The 12,231-nt window shown below is 46.6% G+C and overlaps 1 protein-coding gene across 2 annotated transcripts in view; it reads left to right on the plus strand.

The window, feature by feature from the left end:
* The window catches only part of SLC45A4 (solute carrier family 45 member 4), an 89,627-nt gene extending 82,887 nt beyond the window's left edge, over positions 1–6,740 (plus strand). For both annotated transcript variants that reach the window (XM_074898363.1, XM_074898361.1), the window contains exon 8: positions 268–6,740. In XM_074898363.1, coding sequence (XP_074754464.1) covers positions 268–630 — 363 coding nt within the window. In that variant the 3' untranslated portion in view covers positions 631–6,740. The remainder of the gene's footprint in view (positions 1–267) is intronic.
* The last annotated feature ends 5,491 nt before the right edge of the window (positions 6,741–12,231 follow it).

Below are 12,231 nucleotides of genomic sequence, written 5' to 3' on the forward strand. Positions count from 1 at the left end.
TGAAGGATTCTGTGATTCTGTGATCTTGGAGCCAAGTCCACACTAGGAGTGCCCCAGTAAGTGCCTACAACTTGGCTGTAAGATGAGGAGGCTGTGGATAAGCAGCTAAGGAGGCTGTTACTCTGGACACGCACAGCCTGCGGGATGCACAGGGATGGCATAAAGTTAACCACGTGGCTGAGAGATTCGAGGAAGATACTAGTGTTGAAATATTGGATTTCATCTGTTGTTTTACCTCCTAACACAACATTTCTTGTCTTTTTCCAGTACATTCACCACAGCCCCGGGAACTCGAAGCGAGGATTTGGCATAGACTGTGCTATTCTGTCCTGTCAGGTTTACATCTCCCAGATCCTCGTGGCCTCCGCCCTTGGCGGTGTGGTGGATGTGGTTGGCACAGTCAGAGTCATTCCCATGGTGGCTTCAGTGGGATCCTTCCTGGGTTTTTTGACAGCTGCCTTCTTGGTGATTTACCCCGAAGTCAACGAAGAGCCAAAGGAAGAACAGAAAGGACTTGGTCCTCCAGAGACAGCTGAGGGCAACGGCACGAGCACCGAGAAGCCGACCGTGCTGAAGCTGACACACAGAGGAACTGCTGCGTCAGAGCTGGAGGGCGAGTCAGCTGTGTGAGGCATCACTTATTGTTCACCCACATTCCAGGGAGTGCAGGTGCAGGATCAAGAACTTTTTTTTTTTTTTTTTTTTTTTTTTTAAAATCCAGGAAAACAAATTAGGATCTTCACTACTTGTAGCTAAAATTGCAGAAGAAAATGCAGTTTCGTGCAAAAATGTAAATGAAATTCTGTAGTCCTTAATATAGGTTTGAACAGGTAGCTATGATGCTAATTGCTTTCTCTACAACTTAGAAACATCATTTCTGAACACTTTTTTATTAAGAATACATTTAGATTTTGGATAAGTTTTATTAATCTGCATGAGACACAGTGTATACAATTAGCAGTTAGAAAAATTAAGTTTTCGGCTGTTTTTAAACTAACTGAAAATGGAAGCTATCTTAACTTATAGTCTCTTGCTATTTTTTTGTCTGAACATTTCAGATTTCACTAGTGTAATAGCTGAATCAAACGCTTAGACATCTTGAACAATTTTTTTTCATACGCATGATATTACTGGTCTGACAGCTACAGTTCTTTAACGTTAATTTTAGACTTCATGTTTTTGTTAGTGCAATTACTACAGAATAGTTTTATTTGCAGTTTCTTTCAAGAAAAACAAAAGCAATTACTGCAGTTTCTAAGAAACTGCCACGAATTCTTTTAGTCATACTGTTCAACAACTACTCCCAAGTCTGCTGCTTGTCGGGAGAGGGCGTGTGATGTGAACTGTAGATGGAAGGAGCAGCAGCTGGGAGAGGTGACCAGCACTGACAGGTTTTTATCACAAGTGCTGAATTTTATGAATGTCGTTGGAATACGCTGTGACAATTTTTAGCTGGGAGTTTTGCGTGCTGGTGAACTCGGGGGGTTTTCTTGGCATTTAAACCTGATCATCTCTGGATGAAGCTGCCGTGGAGAAAGGGGTCAGCTTCGTGGGAGGGGGCGTGTGGATTCTCTTTCGTGGGGAAAGGAAATTGTTGATTAATTGCACTTTTTATGATCCTTTAACCTCCTGGCTGTGAATGCAGCAGCCAAGGTTAAAGGCACGGTGTCAGTACAACAAGGTAAACCGAAGGCCTACCTCCATCATTTTATGGCATAGTCTGGGTGTATAAAAATCTGTGTCAGAAACAGTTTTTAGGCCTTAAAATTCAATCCACTAGCATGTGTTGCTGTTCCAGTCCCTGTGTCAGAGGAATTACAGGCTGGAGCTCTTCCGAGCTGCTGTACTCAGTCATCAGCGCAACCTCCATGCCCCCTTTCCTTGATTCAGGACATAGCTGTAGTGCAAAGACATTTTTTTTTCTGTGAAGAGCTTGAAAGAGTTGTGCTAATCTGATTTTAAAATAGCATTTGGATCGCTAGCAGTGTGCCCCAATCCACGGGCAGCCAAGGCTCAGAGATCCAGCAGCCATTTATAGCAACTTTAGAAACCGAACTTCCGTTTGTCGTCTTTATAAGAAGTGTTTGTGATGCTGTTTACTCGTTTTCGCATGGACCTCTGGGCTGCAGTAATCCCTGTGCTGAGCAGACAAATCGCAGCTCCTTGTAAGATTTCTGCTGCCTCAAACTTCTCATACTACAGTACTTTAAAATGCATGTGTAAGTCATGCTGCAATATAGTCATTCAACAGAATATATATTTCAAAACGAAAAGCAGTTTTTAATAAATTACTTGAATTGTCAATGTATTTAAGAAATGTATGTGTTGGTATATTTGAAGTTAACGCGCAGTCTTGGCCAGCATCGTTGACAAATTCCTGGTGGCACACGTGGGTTTCTTAGCTGGAGGCTTTCAGTCGGTGCCGATGCCCTGTGCTGTCGAGGGTGACACTGTTGGTTTTAGGCTGGTGAAATCACTGAGCACTAGAGTACACGTAATCACACAGCACTTAGGTTGGCTGTTTGTTTTTTCAAGTGTCTTGAGAAAGTTTGTGGGTTTTTTTTCTTTAAGGTGAATATATTTTTATTTAGAACACATACTGTGAACTGTGTTCAGACAGGGGAATAATACTACTGAAGAATATGAGACCTTCTTGAAGAAATCAGTTGTGAGAAATACTTTAACTGAACTTCTGCCGTGAATTTTATCATCTCAGTTACATTTAATATATTCTGGTGATGTTCATATCTAACAGAGATGAGTTGTATTTCACTCTGTAACTGGCATTAATATAAAATACACACTGAGTTGGACATTTTTAAAGTGGCTTTAATATTTTATTTTTAAAGCTCCTTGAAGATTCTGCTCTTGGTTAAACGAACGCTGTCCAGTACTCCTTATTTTAATCTCTATTTCTGGAAAAGTTCTTCTGCAGTTTAAAAATCTGCATTTTTCAGGCCAGTGCCAGCCATAATTGCCCTTTTTCCCCATGAGTTTCATGGATCAGTGTGGTTTCAAATCATCATTTCTTCACTTTGCACCTTCGTAAGACAAGATTTCTTTCACAGCACCATCGAGCTGACCAAGGTCTAGCTGCAGAGAGGGAGGAGAAGTTGAAGCTCCCTCACGCTTCACACCCAGCACAGGGAATGTGAAACTGTTTTGGGGGGTGAGCTCACACACATTTATTTAGCTTTCTCAGTCAGAGGAAGGGCGAGGAGGGAGGAAGGACGTTTTGAACCCAGAGGGTTTCGATTCAAGGCAGGGCAGGTCCAATTTTATCCCAGCCAGCATTTGGCATAGCCTCATTTCTAAGAATTTGACATTAAAATCCATATTTGGGGCTGTTTATGGGGCTGTTTAGTTACCATTCGTAACGCGCGAGTATGCACAGTGCCTTGTAGCAGGAAGCTCTGTTTCACTCCCCTGTAAAGCTGAAGGAAATAATTATCCGTTGTAAACACGCTGAAGTATTTGTAGTAGTGCCAGAAGAATAAACTTGGGGAAGCCCCAGCCAAAGTATCTCCTGTACCTTGGCCAGCCTGTGAAACCACCACGCTGGCTCCCGACACCTTTCATAGTAATGCTGCTTCTTGAATTTGAGAGAGTTTTCTTTCTAGCCCTGGCACTTCTCAGGGTAGAGTGGGCACTGATTCATTTCTTTATGTGTCCCTTACCTTATCTTTTGATACAGAAATGATTTTTTTTTTTTTTTTTGGTCATGATTATAAGGTAAAATAGTAAGATTTTATGTGTTTATTGCACAAATCATGGGAAGAGAGAGTTGAAGGGGCTTTATTCCTGGTGATAGTAAGCATAATCTGTTGTTTGTGGTATTGCTGTACAGTCAGATTCATCCTGTGTGCTCCTTCTCCTTGGACCTTTACTGCAGTAGGCTTAAGGGTTAGTGGTTTCATTCCGTGTTGCTCTATACTGTAAACAATTTTCACATATTCTACTACAGTCCTTCTGGTGACATGTAACACCTTGGACACGAGACACCGTTAGTGCTCAGATTCTTGAGTGCTGTAGTCAGTAAGCTGCACACCTAGAAGCATTTCCCATGAGAGCAGAGAAGCTCAAACTTTAACTGCTCGGAAAGGCGTAGCGTGGATTTTGTACCGTTGCGTTACTGCAGGAGTGCGGTCGGCTCTGCGCTGGTCATGGATGGCAATTTCAGACTCCAGAAGCAATAATTTCTTAGGAATGTTTCTCTTCCTGCTGGTTAGATGACTTTCATAGAGATTTATTACCTAAATAGCCTTTTAATAACATGAATCTGGTCGTTTGCTAGCGCTGGCAGTAAGCAGTTATGGAAAGATTTGGGTTGTTCATCATCAGAAGGGAGGAAGCCAGTAAATCCAACGGAGGTTAGTGCTCCTTGAAACACACAACGTCCTTTTCCCCTTTCACTTGGAGCCTTTTTCTAGGCTATGAAATACTCCTGGCGTGGTGGGCAGGAAAGGAGGCAGCTGTGAATTCAGCCTCCCGTTTTTCTTGCCGGTGCTGTCATGCGGCCCCCGTGGTGAAACCGGCTTGCGTGAGGTTTTCCACGGAGGCACGGAAGTGAGGGCTGAGCCTTTCTCATTCCTTTCCCATCTGCTCTGACTCCCCTCAGCACTTGGAACGACAGCGACAACAACAGTGATTATTGCCAGGTACCTCATTAAAACCTCCGCTCCATCACTAGAAGCGCATCCGCCCGCCCGTGGTGAGCTTGGCCTTCCTCCGACACCCCCCATTAAAGGCAGGATTTTTGTGCCTACCAGTGGGGCCTTGCCTGTGGGTGGAGGTCCCATTTACAGATGAAGCTGGACAAAGTCACAGTTTGTTCCTGGGAGAGCTCCCTCCGCGTCGGGGCAGGAGGGGAGTTCAGGGGTGGTTTCCTTCCCCGAGGCGCATCGCAGGGGTCAGCATTTGTGTTGGGCGGTTGCTCATGTTTTCAATAATTTTGTGTAGACACGTAGCCAGGTTGTGTGACACTGTTGTTCAGTCCCTGCGACGAATTGTAGTTCAGTCACTGAGAGCTGGGGTTTTTTTAGGTGCGTGTGTGTGTGTGTATCTGTATCTGTGTGTATATGCATTTATATACACACTGCTCGGGCCAAAATATCTTTGGTGGTTGTGTGCTCGTCGTCACTGTACTCAACAATGTTTTCAACTGAGTTCTTCCAGGTTTCCCTCATCCTAGTCCGATGCGAGACGAGCTCAGCTATAAATATGTATCCTATTTAAATAAATAAGTAAACCTCCTGCATGATATTCCAAGCACATGTAGCAGCTTCGGCATCTGAAGTATCTATTGTGAAAGAGAAGTGGGTTTTATTTGCAGCTGTTTTGTCCTTGTTTCCTTTTACTAGGCCAAATAAATGTAACGAACACCAAATGTTGCACAGAAACGTTGTTAATGACTGTGTAGAAGAAATACCAAATTTTATTTTTCTTTGCAGAAACTTTATGGTTACAGAGAGTCCTCTAGATGTTATTCTTCCTTAAACGACAAAGCTGAACGTTTGTAAAGTGCGTCGAAAATGGTCATTTTTTAAAAAGTGGAGCTACCCAAAGTTTTCTGTTTCTCATGTTGCATCCAGAACAAGCCATTGGCAGAGGCGAGCTGCGGAAGCTCAAATATCTACTGGTGTTTTGATTTCAAGGCTCAGCAGCCTGGACAGTTAGGAAATCAAGTTAGTTAATCACAAAAAGATGTTCCAGCTTTTGCTGTAATTTAAATTAAGATCACCTCCTGGAAAACCAATTTGGTTTGATTCCTCAACCCAAGCAGCCTTGCAGACTTTCAACCTCACCTTCCCTCACCCCAGGGAGCATGGGGGGACCACAAGGGGTGCTCAGGAGGGACAAATACCTTCCCTTCCCACCCATCTGCTAAAATTAAAAGGCTTTTGATGACCTTGTGACCTGCTAAAACTTTAGCGAAAAGCCAGGGCACGATTCAATTTTATATGCTCTGACACTGTTTTGTTTTGTTTTTTCTTAAATTTTGAAGTTGAGGGTGAAGCTCTAGGAGCATTTACTTAAACTAGGGATCACCTTCTTTAGTCTGCACCTTTTCGGTCCTTAGTGATAGCCAAATTGTAGTAAATAGCCCCCAAAAACCAGAACTTTTCTCTCAACAAATTGGCAATTCCTAATTTATTTTTTTTTTCTGATGTAACATGAACACTAAGCCCTTTTGGTAGCCAAATGACCAGCTTATATTAAATGCCTCATATTAATAGAAAGCTGCATATAGGCATCTCATAGTGGGGAAAAAAGAAAAAAGAAAAAAAAAAAAAGAGAGAATATTTAGTTCCTTTGTGAACTGGCCATATGACAACTACTTTTTTATCAACTTATTAAGTTGGGGCACTATAATAGCTCTTGCTGAGTTTAGCAATGTTTATAAGCATGTGTTAAACACATAATGTTGTTTTATGAGGAAAAAGGGATAAAGAAAAGTAATGTCACAGATGAATGTTTGAGTGCGTAGACGGCATAATGTATGTATGGTTTTATTTCTACACTGTTGAGCTTATTTTCTGTTTTAAGGTTAAAAAAAAAGAGATTTGTTGCATGAGAACTGTTTTATTGTGTTCTGCACTTTCTGTTCTTTTTGTATAATCTTGATTTTTTTTTTTTTTTTCCTTTATGCCTAGAAAAAAAATCAGTTTAGAAATATTCTACTCCACAAGACATTGTGTTCCGATCCGTTGTTCTGAAGTTCGATCTTAATAAACATTTCAGTAAGAGTTGGTGGCTCGTGTTCCTGTGTTGTTTGTAGGAACGTGAGTGAAGGCACGTGTCCTTCCTGTGATGCTGCTGCTTCTCCTCGTCCCAAAGCTCTACAAGACAAATAATACTTGTCTGCTTCTCAGAGCTTAATTAATACTTCTAAAAGTGCTACACGGGTGTGGGATCCTCAGCACAGGAGGGCCTGAGAGCATTTCAGGAGGAAATAAGGTCAGGCTTTATTTTGAAACCAACCATAAACAAAGAAACCAGTTCCCATCCAAACTGATGAACCACGTGGAGTGGTTAATTAACCACTTTTGAGAACAGAAGAGGGGAAAGCTGAGGGGCCTCTGTATCAGATTACAGATGCCAGCTGACAGGGTTAAACTTGCAGTGTGAAGAACTCTTGTCCTGCTTTGATTTCCAGCAGTTGGAAAATCTTGACAGATTTGTGACTGCTCCTGACAGTATTTCTTCAGAATCTGTATCAATCAGAGCAGTCGATGCACACACTGTTGGGTTCATTTTTGACTAGACCCAGCTCTGCTGCGCTCTTTCCTTACTGGACCTGAGGTTAAAGAAGAAGTTAAAACATAAACCACAATAAACCTGACTTTGGGCCTGAGCAATGAATTTGTTTTTTCACCAGCACCAAGGGGAGAGTGTGGGTCCTGCCTTGCCAGGGAAGGAGCTGCTCAAATCCCTACCCAGAGGAGGGCTGTGCTGGTTTTGGCAGGGGTAGAGTTAAATTTTCTTCAGAGTAGCTGGTATGGGGCTATGAAGTGTGGGGGAGTGGCTGTGCAGGCTGGGGTTAAACCCCAACAAGGGCAAGAGCCTCCCCTCTTCACCCCACCAAGCTCAGGGGATTCCAACCACCTGGCAGAGCCTGAAGTGAGGTGGGGATGAAGGGGCAGGGACTGTCCCCCATTCCTGTCCTCTCCTGGCACACTTAGAAGTGAAGAGGCAAAGGGATGTGAAAGCAACAAAGGAATAAACCTGAACCTCCCTGGGCTGGGCTTTGCAAGGTGTGACACTGAGCCTGTCTGTGTCTGCACATCTCCTGAGTATCCTGGATCAGCCTCACCCCTGTGCCAGGAGTGGGAGGACTGGGCACCCCTCTTCAGCCTTTCCAGTGCCATGACAGGAAGAGAAGCTGCTCAGGTGCTGCTGTTCCTGCAGGGTGATCCCCACTGAGGAGGAGGAGGAGAGAAAGCACAATGAGATTTTATTTAACCCCAGGCTGTGGGAGCAGGACACTGATCCCTGGCCAAGGGCACTGGGTTCCTCCACGGTGGGAGGATGGAGGAGCTGTGTCACTCCTCAAACTATTGTTCAAATTAAATGCAGCAGCTAGAAAATAGCTCACAGCGGCCTTGGAGTGGCTGGGAACAGATCGGAGAGGAGCCTGCCCCCGCTTTCCAGTCTGGACCAAGGGTGGAACAAACAGTATCTTCCCCCCCTAGCCCCAGGGGTGTCTGTCCCCACAGCCTTTGCAGCAGCTGGGGTGGCACCTCTCCCACCCTGCGGGCACATACAGACTCACAGAAATATCTCGGTTGGCAAAGTCCAACCATTAACTCACACTGACCGTTCCCAACTCCACCAGTTCCTTCGGCGCTGGGTCAGCCCGACTCTTCAACCCCATCAGGGATCCCGGGGACTCCCCCCTGCCCTGGGCAGCCCATTCCAACGCCCAACAGCCCCTTCTGCACAGAAATCCTTCCTCAGAGCCAGCCTGACCCTGCCCTGGGCAGCTTGAGGCCATTCCCTCGGGGCCTGGCGCTGGGGCCTTGGCTCCAGAGACTCATCCCCCCTCTCTGCAGACAGTGCCCGTGTCCACCACCAGCTGGAGGGGGCGGTAATGGCACCCACTGCCCAGGGCTGGCATTAGGTATTGATAGAGGAAAACCAGTGGCAGGTTGTCCCCACCTCCGCGTGGCTGCTGCAGGGTGCAGGCTCTGCTGGGCACCCCCAGCTCCAGCCCGCAGGAACGGCCCGATGGGCGATGCTGCCCCAGGCAGAGCCGAGACCTCGCGTGCTCCCAGTGTCACGCTCAGACATGGGAGACAAGTGATTCAGATTCACAAATCCCCGACGGCTTGGACAACAGTGAGACAAGTCTCAAAGTCCAAACATTTATTAGCTTCCCACAATGTACTAATTGGACACACATTAATTGGCTAAATATGTAACGAGTTGTGGCAAGCAATACAGTACGCCTGCACGCTGTGCACCCCATGACTGTAATTTCATCTTGCGAGTGTTTGAGGCATTCCTTAGATCAGCCTCAACTTTTATCTCTTTCTCAGGCTGTTTCTCTCAGTCCGTGCTCCTTACGGGCCTCGTTTTTCATCTCTCACACCCAGACCCCGCTCCCGCCCGCTCTGAGCACAGAGGTCACTGGGGAGGTGCCTGCGGGGTGTCACCTTCTCCCAGGTGGTGGCAGGACAGACAACACCCCCTCTAGTTGAGGGTGCCAGGGGGTGGGCAGCTCTTCACACCCCAAAAAAGAGGCAGGGGGCAGGCACCTGCCAGGGAACCGGCCCTGGAGGGCCGCAGCCATGAAAGGGGAGTTGCAGCAGGACAGTGGGGCCAAGATTCTGGGGCCAAGGGCAGGGGGCAGGTGCTGGTCCAGCTCCCAGCCCTGAGCAAGCAGCATTTGCCTCCTTTTCTGGGCTGGAGAGGCATGTCCTGACACCTGGGGTGGCACAAAGGCCACCCCCTCACTGCTGGGAGTGGGGGACCTGTGCTGAGGCACCATGGAGGGGGGAAGATCCTGCAGCAAATATCCTACACCTCATCCTCAGCCCCCAAAGAGCAGCTGACCCTGTCGCAGGTGGGACCCACATCAACGTCACACAGAGAACAACAGCCCCCTCCCTGCCCTGGGTGGGAAATGGATGCAGGAAGAGCAACAGAGGTAAATAATTCATGGGCGAGGGGTGAGGACGGGTGGGGGGTTTGCCTCATTCACTCTAAAGGGCCAGCAGCAAAAGGCACGATTCAATCTGTGCTGAGGGAAAAAGGGGCCTAGACTGACAGATAGACCCAGGGCAGCTCATGAACACAGGCTGGAGGGCGGAGGAAGGGGCTGTTGGCCCTGCTGGGGAGATCCCAGCCAGCACAAGACAGCCTGACTTTCCAAGCAGCTCACGTCTCTGCAGCCAGGTTACTTCTAGAAGCAAACACTGCCATCCCTTGGTTTGAATCACAGAATAGCTCAAGTTGGAAGGGACCCAAAAAGGCTCATTGAGTCCAACTCCCTGCTCCTCGCAGGACTACCTAAACCCAAACGATATGACTAAGAGCATTGTCCAGGGGCTCCTTGGACTCTGACAGGCTTGGTGCTGTCACCACTCCCCCAGGGAGCCTGTTCCAGTGACCAGTGACCGATCACCCTCTCAGTGAAGAGCCTTTTCCTACTGTCCCATCTGAACTTCCCCTGACGCTGCTTCATCCCATTCCCTCGTGTCCTATCGCTGGTCACCAGAGAGAGGGGATCAGCACCTCCCCCTCCGCTGCCCCCCTCGAGGAAGCTGTAGACTACGACGGGGTCACCCCTCAGCCTTCTCCTCTCCAAGCTGAACAAGCCAAGTGACCTCAGCTGCTCCTCCTAAGTCTTGCCCTCGAGGCCTTTCACCATCTTGTTCACCCTCTGGACACACTCTAACAGTCTGATGTCCTTGTTACACTGAGGCACCCAAAACTGCACAAGTACTCGAGGTGGGGCCCCATCCCTGCCGGGTAGAGTGGGACAATCCCCTCCCTTGACCACCTGGCTGTGCTGTGAGTGATGCCCCCAGGACACGGTTGGCCCTTTTGGCTGCCAGGGCTCACTGTTCACTCATACTCAACTTGCCATCAACCCAAACCCCCAGATCTCTTTCCGCAGGGCTGATATCTGTAGCCCTCCCGTGTCACCTGTCCTCGCTTCTGATGTCCTCACACTTTCCTTTTCTACCTAAGTTCTAGAAGAAGATCCATTTTTCTTCTAGAAAGCTAACTTTCTGCCCGACTTGCTCGACTTCCAACACCTTGGAATTGTCTGGTCCCACGCTCTTAAGAGGTGGCTCTTAAAAAGTGACCAACATTCATGGACCCCAATACCTTCCAAAGCAGATTCCCAGAGGACCTTCCTAACCAGCTCCTTCAGCAGCCCAGAGCCTGCTCTCCCCATATCCAGGGTCACAGTCTTGCTCCTCTCTCCAGTGCTTTGAAACTCAACTACTTTGTGGTCACTGTGACCAAGACAGCCGTCAGTCACCACTTCACCCACAAGTCCCTCTTTGTTTACAAAGAACAAATCCAGGAAGGGCACCTTTTCTAGTCAGCTCCCTTAGTACCCACACCAAGAAGTTATCTTCAGCAGGCCTCAGAAGTTTCCTGGACATGTTTGTGACGACTCTGTGATATTCCCAGTTGGTGTCTGGGAAGTTAAAACCACCCATAAGGACCAGGGCAGCTGATATAGAGACATCCCTTAATTCCTTGTAGAATAATTAATTGGTGTCATCGTTGTGGCAATGAGATCTGGCAAGTCTCTCATTGTCGTGGCAAAGAGCATCTCTGAGGACCACAAGGGATCTGAGGGTCCCTCCCCACCACCAAGGTGCCCATGGGAACTGGAAAACCGAAAATCCACTGAAAACTGAACAAAACCCTGCAGCGCTCTTCCTGCAGGTTCATTTCCACAGCGATAACACTGGAGCAAAGCTGACAAGGCAAGTGAACACATACCTGAGCTTCCTGTCACACCAGAGAGACGAACCAACGTGCCTTTGTGTTCCTCAAGTCAGTCGAGTCGGTGTCACTGGGCCTCCTGCTCTGGGGGATGCGTTAATTTTCTTGAAGGATCTTTATAACTCATGGTTTGGTCTGATGTGGTTAAGCTCTTCTCCTACATATGGCATTCAAGAACTGGTATTAAAGAAAGCAATGTTTTTAAAAAGGAGACATCTACTTAATAAATTATATTCCTATTCAAGAAATAATTTTGGCATATTTTATCAATAAATATTTACAAGCATAAAAATTGAGATTTGCTAGTTTTGTCATCGGAAATTTTCACAAGCTGGGTGCAAACCAGTTAAAAAGGCAAAACCAGGTTTAAAGAGTCTGGCAGGAATGAAAATCAAAAGCAGCGATGAGAGGCAGGTGGCAGGTTCACCTCTGCAGCGAGTGAAATTTTATTAGCAGCACGTGTGTCTCTCTGTACAGAGAAATCTTTTAATTCAGTAAATAATTCATTTCACTTACCATCACCAGCAGACAGCTGTCAGGGGAGGAAATGAGGAACCTGAAAGTTACAGATGAGGGATTTGGTGGAGGACACATTACCAGAACAAGCTGGTTTTAGAAAGAATAGAGAGAAAGAGAGAAACCCAGGCAATTATTCTCCACAGTACACAGACAGGATGCAAGTCAGCACTAAAAATCATCAATTTTGTATTGTGTATCGAGTTACCCAGGAAAAAAAAACAAGTACAAAAGGCCAGAGTATCA

Source organism: Athene noctua, chromosome 2 (assembly GCF_965140245.1).
Source record: "Athene noctua chromosome 2, bAthNoc1.hap1.1, whole genome shotgun sequence".
Lineage (NCBI taxonomy): Eukaryota > Metazoa > Chordata > Aves > Strigiformes > Strigidae > Athene > Athene noctua.